The sequence below is a fragment of the Sitophilus oryzae genome, unplaced genomic scaffold (assembly GCF_002938485.1).
Source record: "Sitophilus oryzae breed Bouriz unplaced genomic scaffold, Soryzae_2.0 scaffold_1494_pilon_pilon, whole genome shotgun sequence".
Taxonomy (NCBI): Eukaryota; Metazoa; Arthropoda; class Insecta; order Coleoptera; family Curculionidae; genus Sitophilus; species Sitophilus oryzae.
The window spans coordinates 5,774,013-5,792,348 of NW_022146163.1; the positions used below are offsets into that span (position 1 = coordinate 5,774,013).

At 34.6% G+C, this 18,336-nt stretch overlaps 1 protein-coding gene across 1 annotated transcript; it reads right to left on the minus strand.

Moving 5' to 3' along the window:
* Window positions 1-909: 909 nt before the first annotated feature.
* LOC115877613 (histone H1.10-like) lies at window positions 910-17,639 on the minus strand. The gene is made up of 2 exons (XM_030893860.1): window positions 17,618-17,639; window positions 910-1,403 (listed from the first exon to the last, which is right to left on the minus strand). Exons 1-2 carry the CDS (start codon window positions 17,637-17,639, stop codon window positions 910-912), a joined length of 516 nt encoding a protein of 171 aa, XP_030749720.1.
* Window positions 17,640-18,336: the final 697 nt, after the last annotated feature.

Below are 18,336 nucleotides of genomic sequence, written 5' to 3' on the forward strand. Positions count from 1 at the left end.
GCATAATTTGAAATCTGGGGGCGAGAATATTGACACTTATTTAATTTTTGCGAATATTCGCTAAGCTTTTTGAGTTTTTTTGTTATAATTTGTCATCTCCTGTCTTATTATCGTTATAAATAATAATATATTATTATGGACAGTGATTATTCTTTAGCCTTATATAATATTTTTTTAGTTGTTACTTGGGTGTTGTGGCTATGGTTAGATTATCCTAATCTAACCTTATCCTAATCTAACCATAGCCACAACACCCAAGAAACAACTAAAAAAAATTATATTATTATGGTTATAAATAAATAAATAATTATCGAGAAAGCGTATGAGTTTAATATCCCGACTCGTCTGTGTTTTGTGGACTACAGCACAGCATTTGATTGTATTAAGTGGAGCAAACTGTGGTCTGTATTAGAAAACATCGTATTAGAAAACATCCCTCAACTGTATGAGAACAGCAGAGGAAAAGTAAGAGTAAACAACACCATTTCAGATGCATTTGATTTTGAGGCAGAAGTGTGCCAGGGATGCATTTTATCTCCCTTACTCTTCAATAGATGTGGCGAATCTATAATGAGGGAAGTTATGGAAGACTACAACGGTGGTATCACTATAGGTGGTAAACAAATAAGGAATTTAAGATACGCAGATGATACACTTATACTCGCATCATCCGCTAATGAATTAAAATCCATTATGCACAAATTAGAGGTGGTCAGCGAGAGATATGGAGAGATATTGGTATAATTAAATAAAAGAAAGACAAAATTAATGATTATCGATCGAAAACCCACGATACAATCGATCGAATCAAACTTCAAGAACAAGAAATTTGTGGTTCTGAATTGAACCGATTTTTGAAAATTATTTCATTTAAGAAATATATTTTTATTGTTTTATCTCGTACGTCGTCTAGGTATAAGATCTGATGTTGTCATTGTCCCTATGGCAAATATATTGTGCGTACCTGCCGCAAAAATGACTTCTTCTTCTTGGGAGAGGCAGCTTTTTTGGCTTTGGAGCTGGCGGAAGCTGCTGCGGTGGATGTTTTTGCTGTTTTCGGTTTTGGGGGCTTAGGTTTTTTGTCGGTCCAGCTTTGTTGGATTTTTTCGCCTTAGAGGGAGATTTGGGTTTTGCAGAGGCGGCCGCCGCTGCTCCGCCTGAGGCGGCTTTCTTCTTTTCGGCTGCTTTCTTTCCGGGTACTTTTTTATACGACGAAGCGGCTGCCGCTTTTTTAGCTTTTTGAGATCGGGCAGCTTTTTTCGGCGCCTTCTTTTCAGTAGCTGCTGATTTCTTTGTGGCGCCTTTCTTGGCTTTAGCACCGGCACCCCTCTTTCTATCTACTGCGGCTGACGCTGTAGCTCCGCCGCTCGATGATTGTTTAGATTGGGCCGACGAACTTGAAACTTCAACCCACGATCGAATCACAACGAATACAACAGAAATAGCAGGTTTCGAAGTTATAGATCAATATATATTCCTCGGCTCCTTGATATCAAACAAAGGAGGACGTGATGCAGAAATCAAGAGAAGACTCTGTATAGCACGTAATTCCATGACCAAACTCAATAAAATGTGGAAAGATTCAACCATTTCAATTAGCAACAAACAAACTCAGTCTACTAAGAGCTCTAATTTTTCCCATTGCCACTTATGCCTCAAAGACCTGGACATTGAAGTTGGCAATGAGACGTAAAATCGATCCTTTTGAAATGTGGTGTTGTAGACGGATGCTGCGAATACCGTACACAGCTCACCGTACAGACATTTCAATCCTCGAACAACTGAATATCGAATCTAAAGTGTCGATATCAATAAATCAATCATTTTTAAGATACTTTGGCCACATATCCAGGAAAACCAATGGCCTAGAAAAACTAATTGTGAAGGGAAAAGTGAACGGAAAAGTATGCACGAGGCCAGTACTACTGCGCAAAACTCACATGAGAACAATATGGAGAGATAAAATAAATACGATAATGATGCCACCATACTCTTATCGAGTAATAGTAAAGAGGAGGAGGAGGATGGTTATAATAATATAAACATTGGTTAAGATGAAAGAAACTGAAAAGGTATGAAAAAATTGTGCATAATCATTATTAGGTACTTATTCTTTTTACAATTTAATTTAATTTATTTTTTTTTAAATTGCAGTACGAAGTTGGATGTTTTGACTGAAAACAGGTAATGTTGGAAAAATTTCAAAACCGTTGAGAGTCTAAATCCTTTATAGACAATTCTCGGTATTGATTTATTGCACTAAATTGTAATATTCTTCTTGCTGTTTTCATTTTTAAATATTTCACATGTTCCAATTGACCTATGTATGTTATTTTTGTTGTTTTTTTTATTAATAAATGTACAGCAACAGATCGTCTTCTATCCCAAAAATAAGTAGCTTCATCCATTATACAAAATATACTGACATGCATACTGACTGAGCATCAACTCAAGACTGCGGTAGTGCCATTCACCAGAAAGCAAAGCCTGGAAAACTTGAAAAGAATCCATCTAGATTGAAAAGAAATATTGCCATCAGAGGAAGTCAAATATATGGGAGTAACCCTCGATAGTAAACTTCTCTAGTACAGGCATATTAAAAACATTACCAGCAATGCCACAAAGGCTCTCATGATATGCAGAAGACTGGTGGGAAATAGATAAAGTTGCGCCTCTAATATTTTGCGCTGGATGTATACCATGATAGTAAGATACATGATTACCTATGGAGCTGTTGCTTGGTACACAAAACTAGAGCAACTTACAGCAAGACAAAACCTGTTAAAAGTACAGACTGGCATGCATCTGCATCACAGGTACCATGAGAATATGCACAACAGCAGCAATGGAGGTCATTCTAGACACAGATAAATGATTAAAATGGTCATCGGCGGAAACACTACTGGGAGAATTTTCAGGTCAGGAGCTTGGAACACCTTTAAAAAGTAAAATTCCAGTCCTTCAGATCCCAGTCAATGACATATCAAGAATGTACAATTTTGAGAAACACCTCACTGTATTATTGACCAATAAAAAGGATTTGAAGAGAGAAATCTTTGCTCAGCATGTAAAAGACCATACTATATCGTGGTATACTGATGCTTCCATAACCAAAGCAGGGACAGGAATAGTATTTGGACCAAAAACTAAATACTCCACACCAATGGGCACCTCAGCACCCTTCAAGCAGAAATTTATTTCAAATAGAAACTATCGAAAACAGGAATTACCCATCTTATCCGATAGTCAAGCAGCACTAAAAGCGACCAACTCAGTAACCGCATCAACTCAAAGTTGGCCAAAGAATGCCTAGAGAAGCTGAACAAGTTAGGTAAAGAAAATAAAGTCCTCCTACTCTTGGTACTCGCTCAACAAGGGAGAGAAGACAATGAAAAAGCAAGCAATCTAGCTAGAAAAGTAGCACACTCCACTAACTGGACCAGAACAGTTCTGCTTTCCAAGCGGAAACCAACTAAAGGCGGAATTCAAGAATCTGGCACTCGTTATAACTCAAGAAAGGAGAACACACAATATATCACTAAGGTCGCGCTGATTAATTCCCGTCATAAACATTCTACATCAGTTGCTATCAATAAATTTGATGCGTATCTAATCTTGGTATAGAATGTACCGAATATAATAAATATTTATTTGAAGTTTTCTTTATAAACTTATTTAATGTTAAATGATTTTTTGAGGATACCTACCATACAAGACTTATTGGTGAACAAAAATCAAGTCAGTGACCAGACTATTTTGAAGTTATTCTTTTGATTTATACTATTACTCACCGGTGCCCGGTGGCGAAGAGGTACAGACTCTCGTCTACCAATCTCAAGGTGTGGGTTCGATTCCCACACCCGGCATTTCATCAGCCGACTATTTTTATTAAAATAAAAATAGTTTGGGTACCTAGGTATGCAGCCTTAAATGAGTACTTGGGATTCACAATCCTGAGGTAATAATAGGCGGTTGAAGCGTAGTGCTAGCCACATTACCTTCCTTGTATACCGAACGGCTCTAGTATAGCAAGCTGTACCTTGCTACTCCCAAGGCATTAAACGCTATATACGGGAGCTATTATTATATACTATTACTCAATAGGTGTAATAAACTTTAAGTTTTGTAATGGGTAATAAAAGGTAATAAATCTTATTATTGGTATACTTATTTTTCTAAATTTAGTCATTTCCTGTTATAAAATTGTAATAATTTATGAAATAGTCGTTAATGTAAAAATAGGCGAATGAAATAACTACTATTTAACATATTATGCCATAGCGTGAACATTGTAAATCAGCATTTGAATTAATTTAATTTTATATTAAATTTAGTTTTTCTAATAACTACCGCATTGTAATCTGCAAATTTCCATTGCTCCGGCTACTTTTTAATCAACCCGTTGCCTTAATCACGCAATAAATAAAATAACGCGGCACGGGTATGTATAAAATATTGTATAAAAAACGAGCCTAATAAAAGCAGCAGCGTTATTTTAATACCAACAAGTAAATATTTAATGCTTTAATCTTTTTTTCCGTCGAAAAATTTTATGTATATTTCAACAGTAAAAAAATACTAAAAAGCGGAAAATGTCTTATTTATCATTCCGCTCGCATCATGGAACTATAAAATATTACGCCCCCTTTCGAAATACCACCGTTACAACCGCCACGTTCTGTTTTATGGGGAAACAAAAAAAAACCATCCTCATTTTTTTCCCAAAGGCTGGCGTTATTTGATTACTATCATAGTCATATTTTAAGTAGATTCCTCAATGCTTACATTTTGCAAAGTTATTCAAATGCCAGGACAAAGACAAATTAATATACAAAATATTGAGACGTAAATTTTAAGTTTTTTCTTTCTTTTTCTCCAGTTTACTTTTTTTGACTTACTCCCTTTTTCCTTGCTTTCACGTAGCGTCCTTTTGAATATATTTTACAGTATTAAGAAAAGCTCTCAGTACTTACTACAGTATTAATATCCCCTCTCCCCTTAAAAAACCTACCACCGTACTGCACAAGTTTGGTTTGGTAAAAAAATATTGAATATTGATACATTAGAGTATTTTTAATAAGAAATTTGTAAAAATTCTCGAGGATATTTTTGCATAGTTTCGCAAAAAATGTAATTTTGCAAAACAGTTTATTAACATAATAATAATAATAATAATAATAATAGCTCCCGTATATAGCGTTTAACGCCTTGGGAGTAGCAAGGTACAGCTTGTCATGCTAGAGCCGTTCGGTATACAAGGAAGGTAATGTGGCTAGCACTACGCTTCAACCGCCTATTATTACCTCAGGATTGTGAATCCCAAGTACTCATTTAAGGCTGAGTCGACCTAGGTACCCAAAGTATTTGTATTTTAATAAAAATAGTCGGCAGATGAAATGCAGGGTGTAGGATTCGAAACTACTACCTTGAGACTGGTGGACGAGAGCCTGTACCTCTACTCCACCGGGCACCTTTTTATTAATATTAAGTGATTATTACTAAACGATATTATTTTCACAATGAGTTTTGTGAGTTTAATTAATAAAAAATAAATTAATTTAAAGAGAGAGAATTAAATGTAAATCAGAAATACAATCTTTTAGTAAACTCGCATGTGTCTAGACATGTCCACAAAACTTGTGTGTCACGTGAAACCACGTCACGTGACTTCTTGTGAAGCAGATGCGAATTAAGTAATCGATTGAAAACGTAGTTAGAGGAAAGACGAAGAATATTTTAATCTAAGCAGTTTCTTGAACAGGTGGGAGTCTCAGTGCGTGGGTGATTAGTTTTTTTTATAATTTAAGGGTAAGTATATTATATTAATTATGTTTATATGTAATTTCTGTAAATATAAAGCCTAGTCTTAGAAAACACAATCTCCATTTATTATAATTCTGATAAAACACAATCTCTATTTATTATAATTATTTGCATTTTCATTTTAGCGACTTTGTTATGTAAACATAATTGTTTCATGACCTCTCTATATCAACAGATCTCTATATTTTGTACTTTTGTATTTGTGTAATAGGTTTGGCCTCCGGATTTATCTTCATAGACTTCTCTTTTCTTATTGGATGTTAATATGATATTTGTCAACGCTTTCTGTTCATCGATGTACGTAGATCTTGAAGCTAACACGTATTTTTTTTTGTTCTTAATCTCGACCTAGGTTTTGAATATTTCATTTCAAGTATCCTCATATATCCTTTACCTAAATTTGTTCCAAAAATAAAAAAAAAAGTTGCTGATTTCAGAGGCACTTCGTACGGTGTCATTTGGAACCAAATTAAGATTCTGAGCAGCACAATTTTTTATGCGGTAAGAAGTAATGAAATGAACAAAAATACAGTTTTATAATCCAATTAGTAATGTTGAATAGTTAGAAAAACGAGAAGATTAACATATTATGTAGTTGTGGCAAATACCTACTCTTTGGTTGTAGTTTGTATTTTACAGTAGATATATTGCAGTGGCGAAATACCCATACAGAATTTTTTTGGAGTATATATATTGTTCGATCTGAATTCGTAGGGTTTGCAATAGGCCTCCCGCGGGTCGCCTAAGAGTCCGGGCCCGTGTTCTATCGAACACGTTTGAACACCGGTAATTACGTCACTGCATTTTCTACATTTAATAGTCGATTAACCAGCGAATGGATAACATTTAAGTGTAGAGTACTGCCTATCAACTAAAAGTATTACCGCCAAGTTGAACACAGCCATACAGTCCTTCTCTCGAAGGTATTATCGGCACTTTTGACCACCTTGTAGCTTCGTTGTGGATAAAGCAAGAATATTAATGTTTACTAAATATGAGGACATATAGCTGACTATATCATAACAATTCTAATGTACTTCTAGATGTGTCACAAACTTCAAATTTTGAATTGTTGATATCTTTAGCTTATAACGGAACGAGAAAATTAAATATCTGGAAATATCCTTATTAAATAAAAGTTAGTTGTCTACCCGTTACCGGTAACAGACTTTCCGGCGATGGTAATAGAACCGGAGAGCGCTGCTATGAATATGTTGAATAGGAGAGGCGCTAAGATACATCCCTGCCTAACTACTGTATTTGTTAGGAATGGATCGCTTAATGATCCATGATGGTGACACTCTTGACTTTTTGTTGTTATGGAGGCTTTTACACACTGTAAGAAATTTGTTGGGTACTCCGAACTTTTTTATAATTACCCAAAGCGCATCCCTGTTCAGTAGGTATACATGACATACTTAATAAAAGTTGAATAATATATAGGGTGTGCCATTTAAAAAATTTGAGGTTTTTTAATTTTAAGTAGTTAAAATTCATAAATATATTTTGAACATCCTGTAGCATCTAACTAAAATATCTTTACAGATAGTTTTTTCTTCACCTCTATAAAACTCTTATACCAAATTTTAATAGTCCAACTTCACAAATAATGGCATCACTAACAATTTTTTACCACACTGAAATTTAATATTAATTTGTTTAAATAAATGCCAATATTGTAAAATCCATTTAAAACTATTAATTTTAGATATCTAACATTATATATAAAAAAAATTGTAGAATTTTTCTCAGAATCTAAAAATAAAATAGAAAGCAGAATATTGCATTTTAAAAAAACATTTTATATCCGCTGCACTTTTTTTAAGCATCCTGTATACTTTATGATAATTTTAAAATGTGTACCTTAACCTTCCCTATAACTTTTCTATTTAACATTTTCTTGTAAACCTCGAAACAAATGAGATGATGGACATTACTCTATCGTTAACTCACCCTGTATATCTCGAAATTACGATTTCAGATAGAATTTGACGTCTGTGAAATTTTGATATGATTTCTATAACATACAACTCCAACAGGAAGCTAATAAATCTTTTATAATAATAGAGAACCCAATTAAATTTCCGCAACAATGCTTCCAGTGAGTCTCCATAACTGAAGTAACAACTAAAAAGCGATAAGAAAAGCTGTTTCACAAAAAAAAAAACTAAGTCGGTACGAGGACTTTTCTTTTCCGGTGGAAAATCATTGAAACTAAATGCCAGATTAACTTTTTTATTTTCTTTTCTGCCATTTCTCATACTTTTTCAAATTGGAAGTCAGCCAACTTTTTCCAATTAAAGGTAGGTTTGTTATGCAGTTCAGTCTAAATATGGGATCAACTGAATTGTGAGAGCCAAAGGTTGGGCGGGTCTTTATTAAAAAGCAACACAGTGAGTTCTTTTTCATTAGGTAAAACATTTTTAAGACTTTATACTTTCATATTTTCTTTTAAATAGAAACACCGTATTGTGATGTCGAACAGTGAGTTTAAATGAAATATTTGCAGTTACGATATTTCATTTTTCAACAATGTAAGATTTGAAATACGTATAATTATTGTTGAATTTCCATAAACCTTGCAAATTACACAAATTATATTTTAGATGCTTTCATTTATTAATTGCGAATTTTTACCAATAAGTCTATACATGGATCCAAGTTTTGTGTACAGTGCTTCCATTTCTCTCATGTCAACCTCCTATCCAGCATATTCGGTAACGATCGTACGGCAATACGGTACGATAACGGCAATACGTCTAATCACAAAAGACAGTGATTTTTAATCTCTTTCCTTCATTATACTCACGTGCAGGTTTTGCCTTGTCATTCAAACGGGCTTTGTAGCCATGGTGAAAGTCTTTTCTTTCAGCGCTATGAGAAAAGTTTTTAAAGTACTCAGAAAGCAAGTATTTCTTGATACGCGATTGCAAATAATATTGTACATTATAACAATGTATTGATTACATGTTTGTTTGACTGTTTTAATCAGAAACATATTCAGACTCTTCTTGTCTGAATGTGTTGTTTAAACCAAAATCTAATATACGTTTTGAGTAGTTTTAAGTGTTTGTTTTATCATTAACATCATCATTCTCTCTTACATACATTCTTTGTATTTGGACTGGGTTGTCGATTATTAGCTATGCGGGCCCAAGTTATCTCCGCTCATTTCCTAATATCATGTCCCATCTCAGGTTCGGTCTTCTTGTAGGTCTCTTAATTCCTCGTGGATACCTTACTGTAATTTTTGTGGTCCATTTGTTATCCATTCTTCTTGCCAGGTGTCCTGCCCATTGCCATTTGAGGGATTGGACTCTGTGGATGATATCTATTACCTGGGTCTTTTGTCGTATTCACTCTATCCTTTTACAGTCTCTCTTGGTTATTCCCAGCATTTTTCGTTCCATGAATGTTGTACGATCTGCAGTTCGTTATGATGTCCGTTTTACCCGTTCCAGGTATCGCATGCATCATGACATGGTCATGACTGGTAGTACACATTGATCGAATGTTTTCTTCTTTAGATAGGGTGGCATTCTAGATTTGAATATGATTGAGTTTCTTGGTGTTTTATAGTGGTCCATATTTGGGTGCCTATTCCATATTTTTGTGTCTTTATGTTCAATTTGTTTTTGAGAAAATTTTATACTTTAAATTAATATATGCAACAGAAAACTAAAATAGATTTTAGATTTTTCTGTTACAAAAGATGAACCCAATAAGAATGTTTTTCCTTCAATTTTTTTTCTCTCCTTATGTTGAGTGTTTAGTTCATCCTCTGAGGCTGATGACATTTTCGATAATAATAAAATTACCGATGAGATGAAGCAATGACACCAACTTGCTACTGCAGTGCGCATTACTTCACTTTCATACCACTTCGCCGCTATTCCAGTGCAACACCAATTAATCGCTATTCCTATGCCTCACGCCATTCGCCACTTTTTCCCATTTCGCCTGCTTCGCCCCCACATCACTTCAGTGCGCGCTTGGCCGCAGAGCGTTGGAGGATTTCAATTCCAAGTTACGGATGGAGTCTTCCAGGTTCTTGAGTTGCGCTTTAAGTGGGTTTCCGCTTGGAAAGCAGAATGGTTCTGGTCCAGTAGTGGAGTGTTCGCTGCTTTTCTAGCTAATTCGTTTGCCTTTTCATTGAGAACTAACTCAACTACACTCTAATTTCAACTCCACGGTGAAAGAAACGTGGAGTGATTTGCTTTGGTGAGTCTTTATTTTCCATATTTTCAGCCATTTTTCTATCTCATTAATGTGTTGGTTTTGTGAAGGTTTGCAGATGCGATTGATGGGATGGAATTTACTGACATTATTGCAGTATCATCCAAAGTCCAAAGCTTGACTTATATCTAAAAACACAGCCGAGCAGTATTTCATATTCTCCTATCCTAAGATAATTCCTCTAAGATAATTCAACCGTGAGAAAAAGTATAAAATCATACGGACACATGCATTAGTTTGCTTTAAAGAGGTTTGTTGGTACTCTAAAACTGTTTTAAATTTGTGTCTCTGCCAATGCGGTTTGTCGTGGGCTAATCTATTCTATGACTGTTGAACAGGGTGTTCATTAATATATAAACTCATCATAGATCAAAATTCGACTATTATGTATACAGAAAGTGACAAACTTTTCTCAGAGATTGAAACAGTTTTCAAACTTCTTTTGAGAATAAAACAAGAAAAAAGGTCGCTCAGCACGAAATAATGCCCGATTCACTCTTTCCAACTTTAGATTAAAATTTAGTAGTTCGTTTGCCGAGTTAACTTAATAATCCGTCTATAGCCCAAGGTCTGTTAGCACATATTTGCAAATTTAGCAACTTCACTTCGTTCGAAAAGTTTTAAATCGACCAAGTTGGCTCGCAGGAATAGAATTCGCCGGAAGGAAGAGAGAGAAAGAAAAGTTAATAAATTTATAAAATGGCGGATGGAACGTTTCTTTTTGTTTGCCGATGGGCGGATAAAGCCGAGAAATAGAGAGCGAGTATTAAGTGGCGCAAAGTCGTTTCTTTCAGTCGGCCGCCATTTGCATTTTTAAATAATTGTTTATTAGGAGCTGCAAATGAGCTCGTCTCCAGCGACGTATAAGCCTGGCTTTGTTTATTTCACGTTGCGCTGTAAATTCTGCACTGCCCTGGAAACTTTCTGAATAGCAAATATACGAACTGAATTGATGCGAGATAAGAAAGAGTGCCAAGAATTCTATTTTTTTCATTGCATTTTACGAAATTATGCATTTATGACATTTTAAGAATAGACTTTTAAGATAAGGAAAACATTCCTTAGTTATATATTAATTTACAGAAATCCATCACATATTATGTAGTTCTTTATATTTTATTTAAATTTCATACTTCATTAGTAATATTTCGATTTTATATAACTGACTCCGAGTCTACGAGTACAATAGTTTTCTTGTAGAGATTTAGAAGCAATTTTTAAGCTACAACTAGATTATTAACCAGACTTTGCAAACTAAATAATCCTTAATAATTCACAAAATGAAGGTAAGTGACATACCCTATTGTGATCTAGCTAGAAAAGAACACTCCACTAACTGGACCAGAACCGCTCTGCTTCCCAAGTGGTAACCAACTAAAAGCGGAACTCAAGAACTTGGAAGACTCCATCCGCAACCTCGAATGGGAATCTTGCAAAGTTTGCAAGTTTTTTACAGCTATTGTGTTTAAGCTATCTTGTACACTACAAGATAGCTTAATAGCCGTAAAAACTCATCGCAACTTTATTAAAACGGGAAAGTGGTAGTAATGGCCCTTCATGTCCCTTAAGTGCTGTTAAGAAGGTAAGTTTTGTTGATGTAAATAATAACTGTATATATACAGGGTGGCGCACCTCATTCACCTCGGTTAATTATACAAAAACGGAAAGACGTAGAAACAATTTTTTTATGGGCATATGTGGGGAGGCAATGTGCATAATTTAAAATTATTTTGAAATATACAGGGTGTTTCATAACTAAGCTCCATACCAAACTTATATTTTTTCTTATGGAGCACCCTGTATTTTATTTAATTTTTGGATCCGTGGATCCAAAAAAAGTCATTTATTATACAGGTTAGATATGTTTAAAAGCTTTGGTTTTTGAGATATTTAAAGATATTTAAATATGCAAAGTATAATAAAAAAAATTGTCAACCCCCTGTACATGGCTTTTCAGAATTAATCAATGTGCTGAGTTTTAAGCCAGATAAACAAACTTTACTGAATATAATAACTGCTAAAATCTTAAATGTATACAGAGGTGTCAAAAATTGCTGGTCTATTTTAAATATTTATTTTACATAAAAACTTTGTTATTTCAAATACAACACCCTGAATTTTTTGCAATAAATAGAAGCAGATTTAAATGCTCTTTCAAACTGTATTAGGGTTTCCTATACCTATCTGGTTCAGATTTCGAGCAGAGAGAATTTTTTATTGATCTTAGGAAAGCGTGCAAATTCCATATTAAATACTTAAAATAAAAATTTGACAATAAACAAATACCTATTATCTTGAACGAATTTTTGTTCTTCAATACCTAGTTACATATGTAAGGATTTTTCATAAAGATAACTTAATATTACCAATTTTAAATTATTAACAGAAACAATTTTATTGAGTTGAGCATTAAGAATTAAGCCTAGTTCAGACACGGCTAGTAATTTAGTCGAGTAGTGAGTAATTTAGTAATTGCGTGCGTGCGGACAGTATAAATTAGTAGAGTAGTGTAGTGTAGTAGTTTAGTCGGCTGGATCCATCCGATTCTATTTTGACGGTCGAGTAGAGTCCCCCACCACATGCTACTAACTACTAAACTGCCACTAAAACAAGTATGAACACGAGTGTCTAGTTCATTGTTTACTTAAGTAGGCACATTAGTTGGCGAAACTGTCGAAATGTCGCGCTGGAAAGAAGATACCATATGAAACACTTATTAACATATTGCACTACTAAACTCAATTTTAAAACTGGTCTGAACGATAATCGGTAAGCGGGTACTCGCTACACGACTAAATTACTCGCTACTCGACTAAATTACTAGCCGTGTCTGAACTAGGCTTTATAGCAAATGTTCAAAGCGATTGCCGTCGTTTTCTAGGCACAATCGTATGCGTTGTTCGAAAGAACGCTTCACATTCTACAGCATATTTGGTGTGATGGTTCTGAAGGCAGATTTTATACGGTTTCTCATGTTTTCCCGTGTTGTTGGAGGTATATCATAGATTAGATTTTTAACATACCCCCATAAAAAAAGTCGAGACATGTTAGATCGGGCGATCTTGCTGGCCAATTAATAGGCCCACCTAGTCCAATCCACTTGTTCGGATAAATCACATTTAAGGTGTTTCGAACATCTGCTTGAAAATGAGCCGGCGCACCATCAAGCTGAAACCACATCTCAATTATGTTCAGAGGAACATCTTCGAGCAAATGATTTAATTCATTCAACAGAAATTGTTGAAAGACATGGCTGTTGAAAGAATTTCCCTCAAAAAAGTAGGGAGCTATAACACGGGTGCCTAAAATGCCGCCCCACACGTTAACTGATCATCTGTTTTAGTGGTCTAAATAAATGTGGATTATTATTGCTATAATAGTGAAAATTATGTCTATCCACTAATCCATTGTTATGGAAAGTAGACTCGTCTGTGAATAAAATACAGTCCAGAAAACTCTCATCTTCTCCCACCTGATCTAGAACACGTAGGCAAAATTCAGTCTTTCGCATATTGTCACTTTCATAGAGTTCTTGATGTAATTGGATATGGTAAGGGTGAAATTTGTATCTTTTAATTATTCTTCCTATACTCCGTCGGCTTATGCCAGTTCTCTGATTTATCTTACGCTGGCTTATATACGGATTTTCAATGAGAGAGTCAATGACGGTAAATTCATTTTCGTCATTTCTAGTCTAACAGGTTTTTTATAAACCAAACTACCCTTTCTGCGAAATAGGGTAAGTAGTTTTTCAAGGGAGCGCTTATTAGGAAGATTCCTAGTTGGATATCTTTGAGCATAACTCTTGAGGCTAACAAACAATTTTTCTCACAAAGTCCAATCATTAGTAACATTTTTTTTTGATAAAATTATTAAACTATTAAAAAAAACTATTAACATTATTAAACTATTAATTATTACTTATTAAACTATTTTAAATAAATTAAATTAAACTGCTATAAATTAAAATTAAATTCATAAACTAATGTCGATTTTGAAAACACGCTACTAACTGTGACTAGTAAATTGCCATAGCGACGCAAGCAACCTTTGATGTCTTCTTATTAAAATCTCAGTAAAATCGTATTTTATTCAAAATCTGAACCAGATAGGTACAGGAAACCTTAATAGAGTTTGAAAGAGCATTTAAATTTGCTTTTATTTATTGTAAAAAATACAGGGTGTTGTATTTGAAATACCGAAGTTTTTATGTAAAATATATATTTAAAATAAACCACCAATTTTTGATAGCTCTGTATACATTTAAGATAGCAATTATTTTTTTTTAGTAAGGTTTGTTCATTTGGCTTAAAACTCACAACGATTAATTCTGAACAGCCATATACAAGGGGTTGATAATTTTTTTTATTATAGCTTGCATATTTAAATATCTTTAAATATCTCAAAAAGCAAAGCTTTTAAACATATTTAACCTTTATAATAAATGACTTTTTTTGGGTCCGTGGATCCAAAAATGAAATAAAATACAGGGTGTTCCATAAGAAAAAATATAAATTTGGTATGGATCTTAGTTCTGAAACGCCCCTATATTTCAAAATAATTTTAAATTGTTTAATCAATCAAGGCGAATGAGGTGCGCCACCCTGTATTTATAATTAATTTATTTTTGTTTCCTAAAATATTTCGATTAAAATAACATATACAAAAGTGGGCAACGCTATGCCGGTCAAGCTTAATCGCGACTAAAAGTTTATTTGGTATGAACTGTAAATACCATATACGCGGTATATACCCAAAATGAATTACCCTGTATATTCCCGCTGTAACAAAAAATAGGCTACATTAATATTTACTTCAACTCATTCTAATATATGTCTAAACACAATTATTTAAGAAACACTTTCACATATTATTAGATTAATTAAGCGTAAGCGTTGTAAATCACTCAAGATATTATCTCCGTATCAGTCAGAAATCTGCTTTACGCTTCGGCAAGTATTTTACATTTCCGAAAATTAGTCACCGTTTCTAATGTCAGAAATCCCTCAAAATACCCATATTAAATCCCGTCGAGCAGGAAGAGTTATTGGGTGCCGTCAAACGCTTTTAACCGAAAATATTCACTCCGCTCAAATAAATCACATGAAGATTCCCGTTCTTTTTTTTTTCAAAACGGTTGGCAGTCAGTCGGTTGGTTTTGAATTCCGTTTTGCACGCCTAATTTAATTTCCCTTTGTAATTATTTACGATTTTTCCACCGAAAAACGGGCAAAAGCTGCGGAACGCTTTAAATTGGCGGGCGCGCGTTGTTAGTAACGCAAGCTTAAAATTGAAAAATTTACATGAATGTTTCAGCGTTACATCCATTTAGAGGAGTTAGAAAAATGGTAACATGCCGTATGATCGTAGATTGGTATAATTAAATACATTATGAAAAAGTTATTTCGTTTGTTAAGCACTGAAAGAAAATATAAAATAAATAAGCAATAAAAGTTTACGTATTTTCTTTAATCGCACTGGCTAAACATCCGCTGCGGTGTATACAAAAAATTCATGATATCACCGTCTTGTTGTGTGTTCTATATCTGTAAATGCCGGTGGAAAATTGAATCAATTTTACAATGACGGCGGTATGCTCAACCTGGTAGATTAATGCATGCCGTCTAAAGGCGGCATATAAAATGTAGAATGAGTTGAAGGGGGTTAATCACCGCCATCTTATATAATGTTTAGGAGAGAGCATAATCATCGCGACCTTACAGATCTATTGTGTTCCCCTTTCTTGAGTTATAGCGGGTTATAACTCATCATAAAGTCTCAGGGCTTTGACAAAAACCAATATGTCAGACGGCCCCAGAGAGGCCAGCCCTGCATCTTCGACATCAGCCGTACCAAAGTTTATGGCACCAAGGGTCGTCTCGTCTCGGCGCACTCAGTAATAAGGTATTCTAGTGTTTCCCCATTTTCGCCACCTACTCTGCATTCGCCATTGCTTCTAAGCTTCTATCTATTGAGGTGTTCGTTGAGGGGACAATGTCCTGGTAGATACCCCGTGACAATCCGAAGATTATTCTTACTTAAATCAAATGAAATCTTTGATTATTGTCGGTCGTAAGTTTTGAGTGACTTTTTCGAGTGTCTTATATCGTTGGAGGATTTCCATTCCAGGTTACGGATGGAGTCCTCCAGATTTTTGAGTTCCGCTTTAAGCTGGTTTCCGCTTGGAAATCAGAACAGTTCTGGTCCAGTTAGTGGGAGTGTTCGCCCATTTTCTAGCTAGATCGTTTGCTTTTTTATTGCATTCTATCCCTTGGTGGGCGGGTACCCAGAGTAGGAGGACTATTTTCTTTGCCTAATTTGTTTAGCTTCTCTAGGCATTCTTTGATTAACTTCGAATCGATGGTTACTGAGTTGATCGCTTTTAGTGTTGCTTGACTATAGGATACTTGTACTGCGACCTTGAATATCTATTTCGTAATCCTCCTTTCTTGAGTTATAACTCATCATACATCTTATATCGGGGATCTTCCTGTTGTAGAGGGAACCAAGTATTGTCCATCCTCCTCCGACAACAACTCTTCATCCTCCAAGTAGTATAAACATCCAACTCCAACGAGAGTATACACCTTTCCACGCTTGTGGTTTAGCCCTTCGTACCCTTCATAGTCGAGGAGCTTGTCTTCGGCATAGATACCTTTTGGGTGGAGGCTGAAGGATCTGTTTAAATTTTCTCCATCTCTTTAACTTGGTCTCTCCTTAGACCTGATACCGGCGTTGGCCCGTATCTATAATAGAGAATATCTCTTTCTCTATTGACTCCTTGGTTTTGAGTCAATTCCTAGCATGAGGACCTGACCTTGGCTCTCGTCCCTCGAGTTGATGACTCGCCCACTCGATGTCCTTAGATTAGACTTCTGGCAAAGCTGAAGATACACCGCAAGGGTTAGTTGATCCACTTCTACAGAGCCAACGGCTGAATATTGTATTTTAAAGAACAAATTCCGCGGAAATCTTTGCATTTTCGTTTTTTGACTTGAATTGAGCCATCGTTGATATTTGATAGTTTTAAAAACTGTTAAACATTCCGTTTTAAAATCAAAATATGCAAAGTCATCAGATGGGCATTAAACAAATCAAAATGAAAAAAAAGAAAGATTGAACCCAAAGCAATTTTAAAACACGCTGTGAGCTAGGGTTATACCTATCTAGTCTAGCTTAATATGGGTTAAGAGTTAAGACCTAACTTTAAAATCCACCTACCGCTAAACCGTTATAGTTTTGAATCCCTCCATTCTGACAGACTCGTTTCGAAATGATAACATTTATTTTTGTATTTCGATGAGGTGTTAAAAAAGTTTAGTGTTCATGGCCTGCTTATTTTGCATCTAACATATCAAAAATTTGTATTTTTTTATGCAGTAATGTGTAGTTTTATTTTTACAGCAGTATCTTAGTGCGGAACATACTTAGTTGGTAAAAATAATGTAAACAAAATTTAATAAACTAATGACCGTATTTCTGCTTTTTAAAAAGTGTACTGCCGAACGGCGGTATTCCTTGTTTATTTAGCAAGAACCGCTGTACTTCAAAGATGTACCTCGTTGTTCGGCGGTATTCATCTTAATATTTATTGAAAACCGTCTAAGGGCAGTCTATATTTCGTCAATTTTTTATACCGCCGGCGGTAGTTTAACCAGTTTGTTTATTTAAATGGTCTAAAAAGAAGAAAATTACATTTAACAATTTATATGAGATATAAGCTTGTCGCGAGATTTATCTGTGTAGGTAAACAACAATTCAATATGTAACTTTTTTGAAATTATTTCTAGGTTTATAGCCACTAGGGGGAATAAAATCTACAAAATAAAAAAGCAGATAGGTGATACGTCTATTATATTATTATTATTATTATTATTAAATTCTATTATACGTATAGGACATTTACAAAAAAGATTATTTTTAATTATTATTTTCAACTTTTTAGTTTTCTCTTACTCGGTACATTACCTGATTATTACAAGGTCTTTTTCTGTTCATTTACAACAATATAATTCTATGATGAGTTCTAATTAACGTTTCGATCAAGTGCAAAATAATTTTGCCCAGCGGTCAATCAAATGCGCCCAAACACGGTTTTATTTTGCTCAGTTTAGGAGTTCCTAAATCTTCCGACTTACGCAAGTATATACCAAATTTAAACCCAATCAAACGTCAGGAAGTGGAACCATAGTAGAGTATAATATTATGGAACCACTTTATATGCTACATGGTACCATAATATTGCATTATTACCGATGATATGCCAGTATACCAAAT